This window comes from Cheilinus undulatus, linkage group 24 (assembly GCF_018320785.1).
Source record: "Cheilinus undulatus linkage group 24, ASM1832078v1, whole genome shotgun sequence".
Lineage (NCBI taxonomy): Eukaryota > Metazoa > Chordata > Actinopteri > Labriformes > Labridae > Cheilinus > Cheilinus undulatus.
Window position 1 is genome coordinate 8804269 of NC_054888.1, and position 23224 is coordinate 8827492.

General features: G+C 40.0%; 1 protein-coding gene across 1 annotated transcript in view; it reads left to right on the forward strand.

Moving 5' to 3' along the window:
• zranb3 (zinc finger, RAN-binding domain containing 3) overlaps nt 1-23224 on the forward strand; it is a 183746-nt gene that overhangs the window by 64031 nt on the left and 96491 nt on the right. The window contains exons 9-13 of the mRNA XM_041781425.1: nt 3606-3725; nt 8861-8980; nt 11934-12113; nt 14842-15015; nt 17697-18141. Coding sequence (XP_041637359.1) covers nt 3606-3725; nt 8861-8980; nt 11934-12113; nt 14842-15015; nt 17697-18141 — 1039 coding nt within the window. The remainder of the gene's footprint in view (nt 1-3605; nt 3726-8860; nt 8981-11933; nt 12114-14841; nt 15016-17696; nt 18142-23224) is intronic.

Sequence of the window (23224 nt, forward strand, 5' to 3'; positions counted from 1 at the left end):
TTACCCGCCAAGCATCTGCTCCCAATTACCCAGAGAGGACAGCTCTGATGCTGGACTTTAAAGCGAGCTAACGGCCCGCTTCAGACAGCCGAGAAGTTTGTGCACTAATTAAACTCAGCGGAAGGAAGCCGGCGAAGCCAAGCCGTCAGTAATGAGGACCCCCCAGATCAGAACAGGGTCGGCAGGCCTGGCGGAGAGATTCATTATCAGGCGCATCGGCTAATTATCAGCAAGGCAAAGCAGAGGTTCTCCCGCCAGAGCAGGTGTGATGGCTGCAGAGGTTGTCATGTTGCAGGAGGTGTGGAGATTATAAAACGCAGGAAGACCTGTCTCCAAAAAACGTCCAGTAGGAGCTGTGTTTGACTCAAATCAAACCTCACTATTTCTCCCTAGTTGCTGCTATTCTTGGACGCGTTTTGGCCCGCGGCTCCGAAATGAGCCGAGCCCGGATGCTCAATGACACGCTCTTACAGCACATCCACTCTGGCTTCACTGAAGGTAGCAGGGAAAAACGGCCACAGCCTTCACAGCACCATCGTAGGGCGGCAGCGCACGGTGAAATGATAGATACAGATACCTGCAGGCTACAGTTAACTCACTGGCACTCTTTCTTTTCTGGGTTGTTAGCTTCACACTGTCAATCAGGGCCAAATACTTCAGCAGACGCAAGGAGAGCGCTGCTAAATTTGCCTCTGATGTTTTTAAAGCATTGTTGCCATTTGACTTCATAAATAAAACAAGACTAACAGGTTAAAAATGCTAGGAATTAAAAACAAAAATGGTGTTATCAAAGAATAAACCAGGCAAATTAAACAACTCAGAGCTGAACTTCCACTTACTGCAGAACTTCTGGGCTGCTGCTGCCACTTTGACAGGTAACCTGCCTTAAATATCTCACAGAGGGTTATTGTCAAGGCTGGAATTTGAAAATGCAGTCACATTAGGAGTCTAGTCAAACAGGCTATAAAGCATATTATCCCGAAAGTATTACAGTTGATAGCAAAGCCCAATTCCTAAAAAGTTGGGGCCTATATTTTATTCACTTCAGAAGTTGAAAATGAGACATTTTACTCTTGTTTAGCATCCCCTCTTCTTCTAACAACTGTCTGGGAAGTGAGGAGACCAGTTACTGGAGTTTTGGCTGGATGGGAGCATATATTGCGTCAAAACCTCTGTATACTCCTCAGCATTGATGGTGTCTTTCCAGATGTGTTAGCTGCCCATGCCATAGGCACTAATTCAGCCCTACACCATCAGAGATGCAGCATTTAGAACTAAAATGAATCTCAAATTTGGATTCTTTTGACCACAGAACAGTTTTCCTCAGTACATTTTCAATGAACCTCCATCCAGAGAAGACGGTGGCGTTTCTGGATCACATACGGCTTCTTCTCTGTATGATACAGCTTTAACTTGCATTTGTCTCCGTTACAGTTTTTCGTAAAATAAAAGCGATATTTCTTAATTTTCAGCTAAGTAGAATTGCGCTTTGAATGTGTTTCTATTGAAGGGATTTTTGGGCACGAGCCTCGCAATTCTCGTAAAATCTCATCTGGCGAGACTCCGCTGCGAAGAAGCTGGACGCTCAAAACCTGATGCGTGTTGGTACGGTTATGATTCCATTTACAACAGTTGCCTTGATAAATTTGATCAAAAGACGAAGGCAACGGATGATAGTTCAGAGGCAAAGTCCATATGTATGGCAAAGCCACGTATAATGCTGTAAGTATGCTAAGAAAAGTCTTGGTGTCCTTGCTGTCCTTGCTGTCCCCACGTATCATGCCATGTTGTCTCGGAATGAACTAGTCATGTGACACCGTCTTGTAAATGCGGAAAAAGTGTTTCCATTGCACTTTTGTGATATTTTTCTATATCGAAACGCCTGAAAAACCTCTGCATGAGAGCGCAAAAACTTTTTAGTGATATTTGACAGGTTTTCCGAAATTCAGGTGTTCCCATCCATCCATCCATCCATTTTCTATACCGCTTATCCCGTTGGAGGTCGTGGGGGGGCTGGAGCCTATCCCAGCTGTCATTGGCCGAGAGGCGGGGTACAACCTGGACTGGTTGCCAGTCAATTGCTGACATGTAGAGACAGACAACCAGGCACGCTCACATTCACACCTACAGCCAATTTAGAGTGATCTGTTAACCTAATGAGCATGTTTTTGGTGGTGGGAGGAAGCGAGAGTACCCAGAAAGAACCCACACTTGCACAGGGAGAACATGCAAACTCTGCACAAAAATGGTCCTGAAAGGGAGGCGAACCAGAAACCTTCTCGCTGTGAGACAACAGCGCTAACCTCTCCGAGGCCGTGCAGCCCTTCAGGTGTTCCCATTACTATTTATTTTGTGCGCTATTTAGATTTTGCGTATTTCTAAGGGTAATGGAAACGCATTGAGTGATTTCTGGAAGTACTCCTGAGTCAACGCAGATTTTCTGCATGGAGTCATGCCTGTTTTTAATGCAGTGCCACTTAAGGCCAGAAGATCATGAGCATCTAATGCTGACCTTTGGCCTTGTCCCTTGCTTGTAGAGATTTTCCCAGATTTTTTACTTTTTTTTAAAGATTATTTTAGGGGGGAGGGGTTGCCTTCATTGGGATAGGACAGCTGAAGGAGAGAGGAAACATAGGGGAAGACATGCACCGAGACTGGGAATTGATCTTGGACCAGTGCATCGAGGACCACGACCTCCACTGATTGGGACACATCAACGCCCAAGATTCTCTGAATCTTTTGATTATATTATGGACTGTAAAGAGAGGAATACTCAAAGTCTTCTCCATTTCACAATGAGGAACATTTTTATGAAATTGTTCAACAATTTTAAGGCATATTTTTTTTTGCAGATTGGTAAGCCTCTGACCATGTTAATTCCAGAGAGACTCTGCTTCTCTAAAATGCTACTTTTGTACCCATTCATGTTACTGACCTGTTGCCAGTTAACCTAATAAGTTGCGAAATGCTCCTGCTCCCACTTACTTTTCCAGCCCTTTATTGTTGTCCTGCCCCTTCATTTTTGAAATGTGTTGCTGGCATTAAATTCAAAATGCACCCATATTTTCTTGAAATAGTGAAATGCATCAGTGTCAGCAACTGTTATGTTGTTTATGTTCTTTTGTGAATAAAGTATTGAGTTATGAGATTTGCAAATCATTGCATTCTTTTTTTATTTACATTTTACACAGTGTCCCAACTTTTTTTGGAATTAGGGTTGTACTTAATTCTTCCTTGTAGAGTATATTGAAGATTTTGCCATCAGTCTGTGGTTCCAAAGGTGAATTTATTTTGTATCTTGTGTCATCAAAATCCAAACAGCACACACCAATCATATCACCCAGTTGTGAGTTATTGATTTGCTCTCACTATCTGCGAGCTGACAAATGCGCCCCAGTCGCTCTGTGTGCTCTCCCCTTTAAAGTCTGGATTCCTGGCATTCAATAGCGAATCGATCACACAGAAAGGATGCCGCGGTGATTAATTGACTTCTTCACTGATCTAGCCGATTCCTCCGTGTGTGGTCGAGCAGTGAAGTGATGGATTCAGTCGCTACCTTTCATCTGTGTCTATTTCTGTATATACCTCTGTGTGTGTGTGTCCAGGCTGGAGCGGTGAAAGACTACATTAAGATGATGCTGGAGGCAGAGCAGCTTAAGTTCCTGGTGTTCGCCCACCACCTCATCATGCTGCAGGCTTGCACGGAGGCCGTCATCGAGGCTAAGGTAACTTAAGGCCTCCAGTTGGAGCTTCCAAATGTTTTAAATGTAAAGTAAGCATTCACTGTTGTAGCAGCAGTTGAAGCAAATACAGCTAAAGCCACATGACAACTCTGGGACTAATTAAGACTAGACACTGACCTTAATGTAAGCTTTTAAATCATGAGTTTACATTGTAAGTGTTACTAAAGCCAGGTGATTATAGTGGCCCGTTGGGAACCTTTGAGATGGTTTTCTTTTTAAGAATATTAAAACTACAATATTTGATCTTTACAAGGTTTGACTGGGAGCCAAATTATCCACATAAGTTTTCTCCTCTCTAAGACAAATATAAAAAAACAGAGTTAAGCATCTTAAAGTGGTCACAGCTTGTCCAGGTGGGGCTGACAACTATCCTGCCGTGAACATAAACTCAGCTGGTTTCTCTAAAAACTTAAGAATTAGCCATGGGTTGCATCAGCTATGCTGAAGTCAGAAATTTAGCCAAGTTTAAACACAAGTTCTAACTAAAGGCAGAATTTTTTACATTTAAGGTGCACCATCTGAGATAGTTCCATACTAACTAACCATGGAAATAACTTAGCCCTCATTACACAGGGCTGTAATGCTCCAAAGGTTAGACTGTAATGCCCTAATGGTTTGGGGTAGGGCTGTAATTCTCCAGTGGTTAGAGTCAGGGATGTAATGCCCCAATGGTTAGGGTTAGGGCTGTAATGCCCTAATGGTTAGGGTTTTGGGTAGAGGTTATATAGAGTGGTGAAGGAATAAATCCTAAAATGTGGGAGTGAGTTAGCATTTTAGCACTTCTGGTTTCCTCATCTGACAGTTTATGGGATTTTTGACCGAGTTTTCAGTTAAATGCCTGAAATAAGGTCTGTGGTAAAAAAAAGCTCAAGAGAGTTGAACGTTGTATTTGACTACATAAAATACATCTGATGCGTGCCCCACCTTTGAATTCTATATCTTTTCATGTCTTGATGAAGGCGATTGCAAAAGGACAGATAACTAGGACTGCAGCGTTTGTAGGGACCAGATATATCATCACCCCAAGTGCGGCAACTGAGCCTGCCTCTCACTCTTATCAATCAGAAGATGACACTGAATTCATTTGACCATGTTGTAGTGAAATATAGCTTTATATTAGCTTTTTACTTAAATTCCAGGTTTTACTTACAAAATTACGTCATGAATGCACCACTCTATATGTACTGATCCAAGAGTAGGGGTTAAGTTTGGACATGTAGTCCACTGTCAAGACATCTAAGGCTAGGTTTAGGTACAAAGTCTACTGAATATGTTGAAAGTTAGGTTTGAGTTTCAAAAAAAGTTCTTTTTGAACTTTTGAACTTTGAACTTTGAAATTAAGGTTTAGGAATGAAGTCCACTGATAAGTCGTCTAAGGCTAACTTTAGACTTGAAGTCCGATGTCACTAAATTGAAGTTTAGGTTTAGATGTAAAGTTCACCGACAGGACGTCTAATGCCGGCCTTACACCAGAGGACTCTGCTAAAACTCTTAAAAGACTCTAAAAAGACTGACATCTGAGATCCTCTCACATCTTAAGACAATTTGTTGGCAAGCCTTTGAGTTTTTAGTCTCAGACTAAGATTTTGCAAAGACTGTGGGTCACTACAAGACTAGAATACGATTCCTTTTGAGATTACTTCCCATCATGCATCTGGTGGAAATTCACAACAACACTTTTTAAGTAGAGAAAAAGATGTCTAAGGAGATGGAGATTGTATTTGAGTTAATATCTCTTCTAATCTGTTGTTTTTAAGTCATTTACATCGATGATGCCGGTCGCATCACTGAAATACACTGTTACCGTACGACCAGACTGAAGACTTATGACAATATCAGACGTGTTTGGTATTATTGGAATGCGAAGACTGAAGAAAGACCGCCTTAAAATGGCTTAAACCGAGTCTTATGACCACCTTACACCCAACAACTGCGACAACGGGAGCAAGCTGCGACTTTAGCAAGACTCCCTTGATTTTACTCCGACTTTGGAATTTTGTCTGTGACTTTGAAAGTGGAAGAAAAGTCATTTGGTGTGAGGCCAGCCTTAAGGTTCAGTTTAGGTATGAAGTCCAATGACAAGCTGTCTAAGATAAAGGTTAGATATGAAGTCCACTAACACTAAATGAATAATGTAAAGTTTATCTCAGTTTCAGGGTCTGATATGTTGTTTTGTTGTGAATAAAATATGGGTTTATGTGTCTTTTTTACATTTTACGCAGTGTCCCAACTCTTTTGGAACTGGAGTTATAAAGTCAATGGTTTTCCATTGGTTCTTTTTCATGGGGGGTGTAAGAACTTTAGGTTATCCATTCTACAGCAGCACACATTTTCTTTCTTGAACAAAAGTCTTTTTCTCTTCCGGAAAGTAAACTTTTCTTCCTCGACAAATGTCTCAAGGCGGGTTTCACAAGTCATCACAAGCAACTGATATCTGGTAGCAGAGCGGCGGCAACCTGTGAAAGAGTTCAAGCGCGTGTTTGAGCGTGTGGCAGGGGTCGCGGAGGTGTCGGCTGAATGTAATGCAGCGGCAAGACGTGTGATAGCACATTCTTCTGTGAGATGCTCGCTCTCTGGTGGATTCGCACTTACCAATTAACAGAGACGGGCTAAAAAAAGGATCGACAGGCAACGCGCTGTGATTAAGTGCTCAGCGGAGACAAGTGACTGCGATCCAATCACATCGCTGATTTTCTCACCTTGTGTGGAAGTAGATGAAGCTGGTGTTTATGAAAGTTGTAGGTGTTTAAGCTACATTTTACAACTCTAGTTTGATTTCCAAATGTGCTATTTTTTAAACCTGGCAGAACTTTACTCCTCTTTGAGCACATTTGTTGACCTTTATTTTCAGGGAAAAGTCAAACAGACCTCTGTGGTCGATCTCAGCAAGGTTCTGCTTCATATTCATGCAGTTACAATTACATATGGGTGCTTCACAGTGTGCACAAACTCTCCCACTGTTGGCCACTGAGCAGCTCCACAGGAATAACGGGGCTGAATCAAAAGAATGCACTCGCTACGAAGCATTAGCAACACAGCGTATGTCAAGTTCAAGTTCAGGTTTAATGAATATGCAGCTGCCGTCTTTGTTTGCTGCTATAAAATGTTTCAAATGCCGCTTCTACTCATTGTCTGTCAAAGGAGCTGTTTTATCCACTCTACTCCCCGCACCATTCTGTCTGTGCTGTGTTCATTCACATGTGTCATTGGAAGATCCTCAGTGTAGTATTGAGGTTAATGAAATGCTCCCTGCCTTTAATGTTCCTGCACAAGCCTGCACCAGCTTTTTAGAGAGGCACAATGCCATCCCCAGCAAATTGTGCGAACTCTTTCGTCAATTCAGTCGAATTTGCAAACAACCACACTCGCATTATCTCCCCCTGTAATTTGCAGGTGCTTGCAAATGAAAGCCACACTAAACTTTCCGGCATTAACAGCTGTGATGAATAACTTAACACGTCTCTGTGTGGCACAAAAGGCTTGGTTAGTCCGGCCTTTAAAGCTGTACATAAGTTGAATTTTGAAGTGAGGCTATGCTGCTTTTGAAAGCTGAATTACTGCTTCTTCTTTCTGTGAGTGAAATTCCACCACCCTGTATCTGACCCTATGTGAAAAAGTTATTTCCCCCCTTGTTAAATCATGAGTTAACTGTGATCAACCACAGTTCTTGGAAAGCTGAGCTCAGTTTCACTGGCAACACCCAGGCTTGATCACCTCCAGATTTGTAGAAGCTGTCAGACAAAATGAAGTAGGCTACAAGATCTCAAAAAGTGACGTATCGTGCCATGATCCAAAGAAATTTCAGAACAAATGAGAAAAAAAGTGGTTAAAATCTATCAGTCTGTAAAAGGTTACGAAGCTATTTCCAGCAAACCATGGTCAGAGCCATTATCCACAAATGGAGAAAACTGGGAACAGTGGTGAACCTTCCCAGGAGTGGCTGGTCAACCAAAATGACTCCAAGAGTGGAATGATGACTCATCCAGGAGGTCACAAGAGAACCCAGAACCACATCCAAAGACCTGCAGGCCTCACTGGCCTCAGTTAAGGTCAGAGTTCATGACTCAACCATAAGAAAGACTCTGGGCAAAAAATGGCATCGTGGGAGAGTTCCAAGGCCAAAATCACTGCTGACCAAAAGGAACACAAAGGCTCATCTCACATTTGCCAAGAAACATCCTGATGATCCCCAAGACTTCTGGAGAAATATTCTGTGGTCTGACGAAACAAAAGTTGAACTTTTTGGAAGGTGTGCGGCCCGTTACATCTGGTGTAAAGATAACACCACATTTGATAAAAAGAACATCATGCCAACTGTCAAAGATGGTGGTGGCAGTGTGATGCTGCTTCAGGACCTGGACCACTTGCTGTGATTGATAGAACAATGAATTCTGCTGTCTACCAGAAAATCCTGAAGGCCAACGTCCGGCCATCAGTTTGTGACCTCAAGCTGAAGCGCTCTTGGGTTATGCAGCAGGACAATGACCTGAAACATACCAGCAAGTCCACCTCTAAATAGCTCAAAATCCACAAAATTAATTTTGTAGAGTGGCCAAGTCAAAGTCCAGACTTACATCCAACTGAGATGCCATGGTGTGACCTTAAATGGGCAGTTCATGCTGGAAAACCCTCCAACATGGCTGAGTTAAAACAATTCTTCGAAGAAGAGTGGGCCAAAATTCCTCCACAGTGATGCAAAAGACTCATCAGCAGTTATCACAACCACCTGATTTCAGTTACTGCTGCCAAGGGTGGCACAACCAGTTATTAGATTCAGGGGGCAATTGCTTTTTAACACAGGGCCAGATAGGTTTGGAATTTTTCCCCTTAATATATAAAACCTCATTCAGACACTGCATTTTGTGTTTACTTTGGTTGTCTTTGTGAGATATTAAAATTGGTTTGATGATCCGAAACATTTAAGTGTAAATTTGCAAGAAAAACAGGAATCAGAAAAAGGGCGAATACTTTTTCACGGCACTGATAAAATAAGCTGTCTTTAGTTAAACATAACTGATCTACTGAGTTTATAACTGATGTTGGATGATGGACTTATCAGTGTTGATTTTGAGTTTTTCAAGATGTATCCTTAAATATTGCATATTCTGTTGTTTCAGGCTGGTTATATCCGCATTGATGGCAGCGTCCCATCCTCTGAGCGAATCCAGCTGGTCCACAAATTCCAGAGTAACCCTGAGACACGGGTGGCCATTCTCAGCATCCAGGCAGCCGGTCAGGTACTCTCAGACACAGACACTCCTCACTGAGATCTCATGGAGGGCACAAAGCTTTCCTCTGACAACTCGGAAAGAAATGAAAACATATTTACAGAATAGTTTTGACAAAAAAATCTTTTAGTAGGAAAAAGTGTATGTGGTGCTGTTCGTTCTGATGGTTTTCTATCAAATAAAAAAGAAATTGTCAGGCATTTCTCAAGATAGTGTAACAATAGGGACCTGGGCCCAGATCTGAGCACATTTGACCCTGAGGTCCAGTTCATTTGAGCACAACTACTGTGGACGGGCACCGTGCCAGTCTGCTTGTAGAAGTAGACTCGAACATGATTCATGCAGACTCGGGCACAGTATGCAGGCTATGTAAATGCAACCATGCCAGAATACAGGGTTAGAAGAGCTTTAAAGGCAATTCCAAACATCTTCTGTCTTTTCAACAAATGTATCTGCAGAACATGGGCCCATTTCATCCTCTGGGCTCTACAGTAGACATGGAGATGGAAAAGGGCCATTTTAAGGGTCTTTAGAATAATAGAAACATCTGTAGTAGGCTGCAGGGTGGACTCCAATACCAGCACAGAGCATAAATACATGCCAGCATGAGTGGTTGTCTTATCTTTTTTGGGATTCGCAACCAACCATGTGGATACTGTCACATACTGTATCAGACAGAATAATTATGCCAGTGTGCTTGGACTTTGAACAATGTCACTATTGTGAAAGCAGAGCAGTGGGGAGAAGGGGAGGGGGCAGAAATCCCACTTGGGCACGGTACAAAATAATGCCCTTAGATGAGAACTAATGCCTGGTTATATACGTTATATTCTGCATGATATACAATTTCCAGGCTGTTTAAGACCATTGATGAGTCAAGAAGAGCTGGGCAGGGTAGGTTAGAAAGATACAGTGACCCTCCCTGCCCAGGCCATCACCGGGGCACTTTGGAGTAGAGAGTCAAGGGAAAGGCACAGGCCATGCACATTGCTTAGTCACATTGGTCACTACTTGGGAAAGGAGTTGTAGGACGGGTGTCCATCTTTGGGGAGTTTGCAGGACTGAAAGCAGGGTTTAAGGTAAATGGTGCTGTGTTTTATTGTGTTTTCATTGGTTTGAGTTTTTTTTAAGTTTTATTGTACAGCAAGTACATTGTTTCCTACTTTTGGTCCAGTGCTGAAGAAATGAACTCTAAATTTCAGAACTCACTAATCACCAGTGTCTACCCTGGCATTACGAGGGGTTTCTAGACTCCCTCATCAAGTCAGTCCACTGGGTGTGAAAAAGACCTGGTTCTGAGTCCCATGCCTTCTTAGTAGTGGGTTTATGATTATAAGGGTTTTTATTATTATTGTTAGGGCTGTAATGCCCTAATGGTTAGGGTTCAGTTAGAGCTGCAATTACCATATATTGGGGTTAACGCTGTATTGCTCCAGTGGTTAGGGTTAGGGCTGTTATGGCCCAAGGGTTAATGTAAGAGCTGTAATTCCCAACAGTTAGGGTTCAAGTAGGGCTGCAATTCCCTAATGTTGGGGTTATGACTGTTATGCCCCAATGGTCTTGGTTATGGCTGTAATGCCAAAATGGTTAGGGTACGGGCTGTAACTTACCAACAGTAAGGGTTCAATTGGGGTCGCAATTCCCTAAAATTTGGGCTAAGACTGTAATGCCCCAATGTTTATGGTTAGGGCTGTAATTCTGTAACAGTTATGGTTCAATTAGGGCTACCATTGACTAATGTTGGGGTTAAGGCTGTCATGTTTTAATGGTTAGCGTTAGGGCTGTCATTTCCAACATTTAGCGTTCAATTAGGGCTACAATTCCCTAATGTTAGGGTTAAGGCTGTTATGCCCCAATGGTCATGGTTATGGCTGTAATGCCAGAATGGTTGGGGTTAGGGCTGTAATTCTGTAATAGTTAGGTTTAGGGTCAGGGTCTTGGGCAGGGGTTATATTTGTCCTGATCCAGGACTAAGGAGTAGGTTTGTATATGAAGTTCACTGACACTATGTCTAAGGTTAAGTTCAGGTTTGAAATCCATGGACAAAATGTCTAGGGTTAGGTTTAGGTATGAAGTCCACTGATAAGACATCTAAGGTTAGGGCTGGTGTGAACTCCATGTGCAAGTATTAGGGTTGAGTATAGGCTTAATAATCACCAGAAATACATTTGAAGAGTATTGATGACAAGACCAGTAGAGCCAGGTGAAGACGCCTTGTGTGGCAACCTCCCAACCCCCACCTGTTAAGGCTTGTCACTCTACTTTCCTCTTCTCTCTGCCTGGATGGAGGGAAAAGTGGAGGAGAGAGGGGTTAAGAGAGACTATCATCGATGCAGTGGCATGATTGAAATACAGTTGGGATGACAAAGAAAAAGGTTTTAGGGTTAAGGTCAAAGACAAATGTTTTCTGCACTTTTTCAAAGAATGAAAACAGTACTTCATTTTGAATTAAAATGCTCAAAAGCAGTCACAAATTAAACCTCCTGCTCTGGTAATAACTTTGAAAAAATATCAAATTTTATCTTAGAAAAAAAGTCAAGTGGATAAAACCTATGAACACACTAACTCGAGTGCTGAAATTAACTGGAACAGTGAAACTGTCCATCAACAATAATGGGCTAAATAGAGTAATTTAGTTTAAATGAGTTATAATGATGACAGTTGTTGGCTGTACTGTGTCATCTTTTAGAGTTTTCTAGTGGAAATAAATGCTGAACCTGTGTTTTACTGATAATAATAATAATAATAAAAAAACCTTAATGAACTCATTGACACAGATTAGTCAGTGTGAGTGAATATGTGCACCAATGTTATTCATTCCAATTAAAGGAAGTGGGTGCTTGAAGCTCTCATGTTGCAATTAGCAGCTAATATTCTGCTATTAAATCGGGTTCATTGGCTTAAACGTCATTGCACGTGCATGTGAGTAGGCTTCATATGAAGTTGTGTGTATCCTTTCCAGGGTTTGACCTTCACCGCCGCCAGCCACGTGGTGTTTGCCGAGCTCTACTGGAACCCGGGCCACATTAAGCAGGCTGAAGATCGAGCCCACCGCATCGGGCAGACGTCCTCGGTCAATGTGCACTACCTCATCGCCAAGGGCACCTTTGACACCGTCATGTGGGCCATGCTGAACAGGAAGGTAGTGAGGGTGACATTGTTCACCCTATTTTAAGTAGTTGGTGATGTCATACTACATTTGAATTCTGAATTACTGGGGAAAACTCAATTAGAGCCGTTTGGCACCCAAGTAGAATTTAAAATGTAACTTTGACAGTAATGGAAAACATTGACATAACATTTATTTTTACATATATTGCAATAAACATACAGATTATACTGTAAAATCCAGATTATATGCCACACTAGCATTTAAACCACAGTCTCAGTTTTGAGTCTCTCTCAATCCCTGTAGGTTTATATTAACTCTATCTGGATAGCTGTTGTAAAGCAGATCCTAAGGTTTACAGTGCGTAATCCCCAATTCCCAAAAAATCTGGACGTTGTGTAAAATATGTATAAAACCAGATTACAGTAATCTGAAACCTTTTTCACCCATATTCAATTGAGTACATCACAAAGATGAGATGTTAACTGTTGAAACTGATAAACATTATGTTAATTTCTTTTGAAAATATGCACACAGTCTTAATTTGATACCTGCAACATGTTCCAAAAAAGTTGAGACAGGCGCGTTTTACATCATCTTTTCTTCTAACAACATCTTTTCTTCTAACAACACTCTGCAGGTGTTCGAGGACTGAAGACACTAATTGCTGGAGTTTTAAAAGTGGAATTCTTTCTCTCTCTCTCGGCTGGGGTATTTTTTTAACCACGGTTTTGGATATGTCAAATATCAGAAATAAAATTGACTTTTATTTTTGGAAAATATCTTACTTTTTCTTTTTCATAAAAACAACCATTACTTCTTGTTGTCAAACTGATATTTAAAGGGTTAAAATCTGAAAAATATTCAAATGTGGTAGTTTTGGTCAGGACTGAAGTTAGTGGAAAGAATCAATCAAAAAAATGGGGAAAACATATTTTTACATTATTTTTAATATACGTTTTTCACAGTGGACATTTTGTCCACAAATGGCTTATGGGGGTTGTAAATTTGCAGAAAAAACTTGAAACCTTTTTAAAAAAAAATGAATTTGAAATTTTTACTAAGACAGAACCTTCCTACAAAAAATCCTGTTATTTGCAGCGACATAGACAAAACTATTTCAAACTAGAAGAAAGCAACACACACACAAAAAAATATTTTCTACAAAGTAAATGTCAATTTTATTTCTGATCTTCTAACTTCAACGACAATGGTTACATAAAATAACCCGTCCCCCAACATGTATAATATATAAAAACAACAAATTTTTGTTTGATTTTCATATGAAAGAGTGAAGGCATGTATCCAAATTGGCATTTAAAGGGTTTAAACCTGGAGAATAATCGAATATTTGGTAGTTTTGATCAGGACTTAAGTTGGTTGAAAGATTTAAGCCAAAAAAAGTGCAAAATATTATTCTGTAATAGTTTTATAGCAGTTTTCATGGGTGGACATTTTTGTCCACAAATGACTCATTAGGGAATAAAGTTTTAAAATCAGACAATACACAAAAAACAAAAAATGCATCAAAATGTTTGTTGCTAATATTTGACATATCTAGGACTTTATTTATTTATTTATGTTTCAAAAATACCCCAGCCCCCAATTTGTGTTATACAGAAAATAACTTATTTTTTGTGTGATTTTTTTTTTAAATTATTTTTATTTTTGGGCCTTTTCATGCCTTTATTTGATAGAGGAAGGAAAGTGGATAGACTTGGAAACAGGGAAGAGAGTGGGGCAAAGGGCCACAGGCCGGATTCGAACCCAGGCTGTCCGCGTACATGGGTGGCGCCTTAAATCACTCTACCATCTGCGCTCCCTTTTTGTGTGATTTTTATAGAAAACAGCAACACCAGGTATTCAAACTAGCATGTTAAGGGCTTTAACCCTGAAAATAATACAAGATTTGGAAGTTTCGACCATGACTAAGAATATTTTTAAAGGTCTAAGCCAAAGATGGGAAAATATGAATCTGGAATAGTTTTATAGCAGTTTTCACAAATGGACATATTTGTGAATTTTGTTGCTAATCTTCAATATATCCAGGACTTAATTTTTTTCAAAAAAATCCCAGTCCCCCAACATTTTTTATCAAGAAAATAACTCATTTTCTGTGTGATTTTCATATGAAAGGAGACACCAGGTATTCAAACTGGCATTTAAAGGGTTAAAATCTTGAGCTTAATTCAATATTTGGAAGTTTTGATCAGGACTGAAGTTGATTGAAACATTAAAGCAAAAAAATGTGGAATATATGAATCTGTAATAGTTTTATAGCAGTTTTCATAAGTGGATGATTTTGTCCACAAATCATTTTTGTTGCTTATCCTTGACATATCCAGGACTATGCTTGAAAAAATTCCCCAGCCACCTGACATTTATTTGCAGAAAAAATAACTCTTTTTCTGAGTTTTTTCCATTGAAAACAACCATGACTTATTATATAGTTAAACTGGCATATAAAGGGTCAAAATCCCCAAAATAGTCAAGTATTTGGTCTGTTTGGTCTGGACCAAATGAATGTTTTTGCCATGTTTGTCCATGAATGGTTTATTGGTTAGTAAATTTGAATTATACTGGAGGGTTAATACTCACAGATGACAGGATGTGGAAAAAAAGATAATTTTTTTCAAATATATTTTCTTCCCACTTCAGTGTTAACTACCAAAGAAGACTTTTTTACAGCACCAGCATGGATTTTTACAGTCAGAAACATGAAAAAGGCTCTGTGCAGAACTGAATTTCTCGTGTCCTTCAGGAAACGGTGACCGGCAGCACCCTGAACGGCAGAAAAGAATACCTGAAGGCCGATGAGGGCGACAAGGACAAGTGGGAGTTCCTAAACTTCGCCGATGCGTGGACGCCGAGCGAGCTATTGCTGCCGCTGGAGGGAAACTCAGGAAATGTCAAAGAGGACGTGTTCTTTACTCATGTAAGTCCAGGGATAATAAAAGATTTTAAAAATACCTACAAAGGGCTTATTTCAACCTTAATTTCCATGCAAGAATACATTCAGTTAATAGCAAACAGAAAATCTTTGATTAAAAATGAAGGAGGATGAAAAGGTAACAAGTTTACTTACACATAACTTTAATGTAAGTGAAATAAAATCTCTATAATCCCTCCCTTTATATTCATAACAGTTTAATCCTTTTTAAACAAGCATCACTGAATATTCTTGTTAATATCTGTGGAAGTTTTGGAAAGAAAGCAAAACTCTTTTTTTGGTTGCTGTTAAAAAACAACAACACCGTCTTTCATGACAAAGCATCTCCCTGTTTAATTGATGTTCTTAAAGTCCTTCAAAGAGAAAGCAGCCAGATGGTGAATACTTGCATGGACACAAACATACTTATTAATATTACATTTCAAAATAAAGCTATATTTTTATTGAGTTTTAATGATTTTGAAGGCTTCTTTATGGATCGGATTTCACCAGTAAACAAGAAAGAACTTAAGAGCTCATTATACTGAAAAATAGAGGCTGTGTCTGATGTTTCTAAGATAAAGTAGGGTTTTAGCTCTTGCTGTTTTTAAAGTATCCAAAATGCTAAAGCACTTTTCCAAAAACACTTACATAACTCTGAGGTAAATTGCCAACATGGGAGATGGTATCTTTTTAGCTAATTTCTGCCTTCAGTAACTTACTGATGAAGTCAAAATATTTAAAGCAAGCTAAAGAAGTTTTCTTACAAGTTATGTTTTGATGAGATTCAACAGAGAAGTAAGGAAAGCCCCATTCACGCTGGCCTTGGGGCCTCCTGTTATAAGAATGACCATGTCTGTAAGTCTAAAGTAGAAATTCCAGAGCAAATTTTAACCATATTTCAGAACACTGACTTTCTCTGATAAGAAAAACCCAATCTTTAAAGGCATCCCAGTGATTTGAGGTTGTAATCTTGTTTTTTGGCGATTTTTCTGCAGCTTTTTATGGTGAAAGGGACACTAGATTTACAGTGGCCTCTCTGACTCACGCTGGGAGGAATCACTCTTAAAAGACAAAAGTATTAGGACCCTTTGCAAGAAGAGTTGAAGTTTACAGCGCCTATAAAAAGTATGGCCAAGTATGGCTCATGTTTAACATGGAGGCTTTCATTTTGAAATGCTCACCTTTCTCGTTGGGTCACATGATTTCCTTTACCTCAGGTTTTTCATTAAAACAAGGAAACAAGAAAATGGAATTGAAAAAAATCATAGATGGAAAAACGATAAACGGCCTCATTTTTTGTTTTTCCACTTGTGGTCAAAAACGAAAAAATGGATTAAGGACAGTTTCTCTTGTTTTTTTCAGTCATGGTTTCAACCAGGAAATGGAATAAGGACTGTTTTTCGTCTCTTCAGTCATGGTTTTAAACAGGAAAACAGACCGCCAGGAAGTACACTGACCAGGATGCCTCCTGGTTGCCTCCTCGTGGAGGTATTTCGGGCAGGACCGTCTGAGAGAAGACCTCGGGGACGTCCCAGAATGCACTGGAGGGATTACATATTCTATATTCTGTCTGGTCTGGGAACGCCTCGGGATCCCCCAGAAAGAGTTGGAATGTGAGCGACGTCTGGGTGGACTTGCTCAACCTGCTGCCCCTACGACCTTGCCCTGGATAAGTGGAAGAAGATGGATGGACCTTTGGCTCCAATTACAGCACTGAGTCTCTCAATCAAGCTAGCACATCTGAACACTGAAATTTTACTCCATTCTTCTTTGCAAAACTGCTCAAGCTCTCTCAGGTTGCTCGAGAATCAGGCACGAACACGTCTTCTCAAGTCCAGCCGCTAATTCTCTACTGGATTGAGGTCTGGGCTTTGACTCAACCACTCCAGAGCATTAACCTTGTTGTCTTTCAACCATTTCCATGTAGCTTTCACTGTATGCTTTGGGTCATTGTCTTGCTGGAAAATAAATCTTCACCCAAGCCGTAGTTCTCTTGCAGACTGAATTTAAGTCTTTCTTAGCTGGCTGCTGAGAGGCATCCACACAGCATGATGCTGCCACCACCGTGCTTCATAGTGGGGATGGTGGGTTTGTGGTGATGTGCAGCATTTGACGTCTTCTCTGATGGCCAGAAAGCACCATTGTGATCTCATCAGACTAAAGAACTTTCTCCCACTTGACTGTGGAGTCTCCCACATGCCTTTTGGCAAACTCTAGTCATGATTTAATGAGTTTTGTTCAACAGGCGCTTCCTCTGTGCCACTCTGCCATAAAGCTTTGACTGGTGAAGAACCCCAGAATCTCTCCGATCTCAGCTGCTGAAGCTCCTTCAGAATAGTCATAGGTGTCTTGGTGGACTCTCTCAGTAGTCTCCTTCATGCACAGTCACTCATTTTGTGAGGATGGCCAGATCTAGGCAGATTTACACATGACATATTCCTTCCATGTCTTGATGATGGATATAACTGAACTCTGGGGGATGTTCAATACCTTTGAGTTGCTTGAAGTGTTCTTTTGTCTTCATGGTGTAATGGTAGCCAGGAATACTGCTTAATGAGGTAAGGAGTGTAGATTAATAAGAGCAATAATGAATTTAGCAGCATAACAACATTGAAAAAGTGGAGGGGGGGTCTGAATGTTAGCCGTGTGGCAGAACTAACTCCAGCTTGTATCTTTCGTCCTAGTTTGAAAAGGAGAAGCAGCACGACATTCGTGCCTTCTTCTCCCCGAGCGCCGGCAAAGAGAAGAAGAGGAAGAGAACAGAAGATGAAGAAACATCTCCCTCCATGTCCTCAGAGACGACCAGCAGCGGAACAAACTTAGAAAAGGGAGAGGAGAAAGAAAAGAGCTGCTCCCAAACCCAAGAAACTGCCGACGTGGACTTCTCCTCGCAGGTGAAGAGAATCCGGACGCCACAGCCGAGCCCGAGCCCTAGATTTAGGGGAAAGAGGAGGTCGACTGGCTCCGGAAGCCCCAGCGTGCTGTCAATCATGGCCCCGAGGAAGCTGTCCCAGCCTGACCCTCCTACTGGATCGTGGAGCTGTGGGGCCTGCACCTACTCCAACAGCAGCCTGCTGCCTTACTGTGAGATGTGCGAGTTCCCACGCTCTTCTTCTGCTGTTACGTCAGGTAGGATTAAAACACAAGCAGTAACACATCATCTTTCATTCGCTTTCTAACATTTTTCAAACTTTATTTCACGGAAAACAAACCGGATTCCACTTAGAAGAAGACAATAAATCCATCATCTGTTGCTTGAAATGAAGCACCTGAAGCCGAAATCCATTCATTGCTTTATTTTCCTCCCCCCCGTCAATATCAATCGGAGCAGTCTGTTGACATAATACTTTTGAACAGCATTACAGATTTCACCAGATGGAGAAGCGTGATAAGCGAAAGATGGAGGCAGGCTTGCCAGAGTCGGAAATAGCTTGGAGAATATTGTCTCCCTCTCTCTCTCTCTCAGTCTGCAGATGACAAGGACACAGTATAATTCTCACCTGTCAAACTGGGAGAGAGAGAGAGAGAGAGAGAGAGAGAGAAGAGACGCCTACTGTTGCTGCAAACGCCTCGCACAAAGTTGGGAGAAAAAGTTGAGCCGCTTCTCGCTGATATCTCTGACAGCCTATGATTGTATCTCGCAGAAAAGAGAGGGGAGGGAAGTCGTTACGACCAGGCAGGCTGCAGGTCCGCGCTCTTTAAATGTCTGAAGATTGGCTCGGAGATGATTTCACAAAAATATCCACAAATTTGATGGTGTAACAGCAGAAGTCACATTTTGCCAGCATGAGTTTTAGTGTTTCTGCTGCTGCGAGATTTAGTGGCTGTGCTGAATTTAGCCATATCTACTCACATGCATCAAGCTTAATGCAGCTTATCTGTTTTGGCACAACCGCCCACCGCAAATCAGAAAAATACGACACAAAGAGGTGGCAAAGATGATTCACTGAGGTAAAAGCAACCAGAAACGAAGAAGCTGCATAATTGAATAAGAATAAGATGCTTTCTTTGTGCTTTAAATAAGAAAGGCAATGTAACTCTGCCCTAAAGTTTAAAAGAAAAGTTTTTTATTCCAGTTCCTCCTGGAGGATCCTGTAACAAGCTAGCGACTTATAATCCCACCAGTGAGTTCTGGGTCCATCCCAGGATCTCCTCCCTGTTGGACGAGCTCAGAAGACCTCCAAAGGAAGGGTTAGGGTCAGAGTTAGGCCACCAGGAGGCATCCTTACTGTATAAACCCCCTCAACTGCCCTCTTAGGCCAGATTTACTTGGTATAAGCCTGTGGTTTCCAACCTGTGATCTGGGGACCCTAAGGGGGATGCCGAAAATGTCTCGGGAGGGTGTGGGGCCCTGTCCATTCTGACAAACTTAGATGTACAGTGCTTAACAAATTTATTAGACCACCTGTCTCAGAGACCAGCCAGCGTCATGAAGTGCTTTAATGCGGACTCTATCATTTTCAGTGAGCTCTCCACGTTTTCCCATTTTGAACAGGAATGAGGAATTTCAAACTGAATTTACCTTTTTATACCCAAATTTGAGCCGGCTCACTGGGCTTCTCTGAGAAGTCAGAAATGAATCAAGCATAACATTCAACTACTAAAACTCATTTTTCTGTTCAGGAATGCAAGTAAATAACTATAATTTGACATATTATTCAAGAAATAATAACGTGCTTTACTATTTTTTCAGTTTATTTGTAAATCAGTACATTTGAAAATTCATGCATAACAATAATAATTATATTTTAGCATTAAAAATATCATTTGGGTTAAAGAGCTTCTACATATTGGTGTATTAACCATTGCAGGAACATAAAAAATGATTTTGGTAATTACCAATGCTGTTAATTTAGGGCAGCTGTGGCATAAACCTTACTTTGGGTGGTGGTCTAATAAATTTGTTAAGCACTGTACATATTGATGGCGTTGGGTCAAACCCTTCTATCTCCAAAATTGCTTAAAAACCCACCAACATATGTAAAAAAAAACAAACAAACAAACAAAACTGTTCAATCATAAGGAAATGGCGGGCACGCAGATGGCCTAGCAGTCCAAGGCACGACCCATGTATGCAAGCAGCCCGGGTTCAAATCTGGCCGATGGCCCTTTGCTGCATGTCTCTCCCCACTCTCGTCCCGTTTTCGAATCTATCTCCTGTCCTCCTCAAAACAAAGGCATGAAAAGCCCAAAAAATTAATCTTTAAAAAAAAAATGTAACGGTGACACAAAGTTGTTTCCTGACACTATAAATATATGTTCTTTTCAAATCATGATTAGAAACATAACATATGTATAACGATGTATAAGGGCCACTCAAAAGGTTTTAAAAACATAGAAGATCCTTTAAACTGTGAAAAAAATCAAACTTTTTGAGAATAAATATCCAAATTTTTGAGATTATAAAGTCATATATTTACAAGAAAACAAACTCAGAATTTCAGAGTTTAAAAAGTTGTTAATTTAAGAGAAAAACTTAAAATCCCTTACTTTGAAAAGTCTCTAATTTTGGCGAGACTCAAAAAATTTCAAGTTTTCAAAATAATAAATCTGCAACAGTGCAAAGTTCAATGATTTTCCTTTCTTTTTTTTTTCTTATCATTTGACATTGTAGTCAGTTTCCTTATTTATTTTCTTGAATGAAACACAAAAAAGATGGCAAACTGTATGTTTTCTCTGTTGATCTTTTAGTATTCAATAAAAATTCAGTTTGACAAAGAAACAGTGTAAGGTTCAAAATTAGAAGAAAACAAACTAGATGGATTTTTGACTTTATGGATCAAAAATTCTAGGTTTTATCTCATGTACATTTATGACTTTTGAAGTTTAAAAAAAAAAAAGAAACTTTAACGATGGTAGGTTTTTACGTCACATAAGCCCTGTCTTTTCAGAAAAGATTTTCAAAGCAGATGTCCATTTGAGCTAATTAAAAGTCATAAAATACAGATTTTTATCAGCTTGGTGCAGATGTCAGAAATAACACCAGCATTGATGTGTTTTATCATAGTTCAGTCAGATACCTCAGTGTTGAGGTGCAAAAAAGATGTTTAAGTGTTCACTACTTCTTTAACTTCGTCCTTGAATTATCAGAAGTCTGAGCTGTCTTTAAACACATCATGATGTACAGGTATTTCACCTACTTTGGCTCCCTAATTAGCATTTGTCTTGCTGATTTTAACACGGATATCAGTAGCAGTAGGGGTACACCCACCCTGCAGACCGCTTTGACTTCACTGCGGCACACTTGGAGGTGGTACTGGCTGAGAAGTTGCCGAGTGACACACGTGTGTTGTTATGTGTCGAGCTTGACTCTGCCACAACTCCAATCCTGGATTGTGAGCTGTCTCCTTAAGTCTGCTGTGCACAAAGGTTAATGAAGTGTGTTTAAGATATTTTTAAATCCTATTTATAGCGTTTTTTTCAGCTGATTACACAATGTAAACACACCGAGGAAAAACAAAAACAAATGTAAATTAATTTTGGCTTAGACTGCAAAATAATGTGATAAGACGATGTAATATGAATAACATGTTTGATTGGTCCACTCATAAACTGAAAGAATAAAATGAATCTAATGGTTTAAGGAGACTAATTTGCTAAGTGTTGACGTTGACAAAGAGACTACTTGTTAATTAACAGCATTGTTATTAATATATTTAAGTCATCAGAATGCTGAGGAGATCTGTTTCCTCATGTCACATGACCTCTTGCTCTCTCTCTGTCAGCCTGGCAGGCTTGAAGAAAACACTGCGGACCGTTTCTCATGTTGTCTGACTAATTGCAGGCTTCTGCGAGTCAAACTTGAGAGTGGAAGAAGAAGTGTGACAAGAGAAACAGAAAAGAGCAATTCAGTACACATGAAAACAAGAGTTTCAAAATGTCGAAGATGTTCATTTGAAGAAAGAAAATAACTATGAACCAGTCCTATGAACAATTAAGCTGACCTGATGGAGAAACACTGTCACCCTGATGGTCGATCTGTCAAAAGTAAAATGCTGCAGAACTGCAGTGGTAAAGGACAGTATGCAGGTTATTTACAGGGCTAGAGGAAAACTAATCCTCTTTAACTAAACAAAGTATAAGAAAATCTCATAAAAAATCAACCCTTTCATCACCTTTTTCTAACTTTTTGCAACTTCAATAACCAATTCTTGTCACTTTTTGCCATTATTGTCTCTGATGGCCCATCATTGCCACTATCAACCCCTTTTTACCGCTTTTTACGCCCATTTTGCACATTTTAACCACATTTCAATCTTTGTTATGCCCATTTTTTCCATTTTTAAATCCCATTTCAACAAATTTTTGCCACTTTTCATTCCCCCTTTGCCATTTTTTATAAATGTTTGCCACTTAACACTCATAACATGACACTGATGTCACAACAGTTCTCCTTCTAAAACTCTTTGCTATAGGCCTCCAGTAGTCTCTATTGCTGTCTTAACAATGTGTTCCTTGTATATTTTATTTTTTAGTTTTGTATTATTATTTGTTCTTATTAGTATTGTATATACACTTTTATTATTATATTCTAATATTATGAATACATATTAATAGATACACATTTTTATTTTATTTTATTTTTTTCATTTCCTCCCCCTCTTCATCTCTCACTGTCCCTCATGTACAACTTGAATATCACTCGTCTGTCTTGTTATTTCTCAACAATTAAAAAAAGAAAATGATGGAAAAAAAATTAAAATTGTTTGCCACTTAAACCCATTTTTTTGCTTTTTTTTTGCTTATTTTTGCCACTGATCTATTGTTTTTGCCACTTCTAACCCATTTCTGCTACTTTAAAATCCAATTTCACCACGTTTTCCACCAATTTTTGCTGTTCTAACTCGTTTTAATTTTGCTTTTTTGAAATGGATTTACATTTTTAAGAAGGCTATATACACTTTAGCACAAATAAATAAAGATTTTTTTAACAAGATTGGTTATTATGCAGGTTAAATATAAAATATTGATATCACAGCTTAACTTTACAATGGACGATGACCATGGATCAGGGGGCTCCCTAGGCACTTTTATTTTTGGGGGTAGTGGGCTGAAAAGGTTGAGAACCTCTGTTCTTAAGGACTGCATCTTAAGTTTCAATTTCATTTGCAGCCGTGAATCACTGCTGCATCAGGAGGCAGAACGGGTGAGAAAGAAAAGAGCTAGAAGTAAAAATGCTGATTCTACTATAGAACAGCTTTAGCAGATCGCC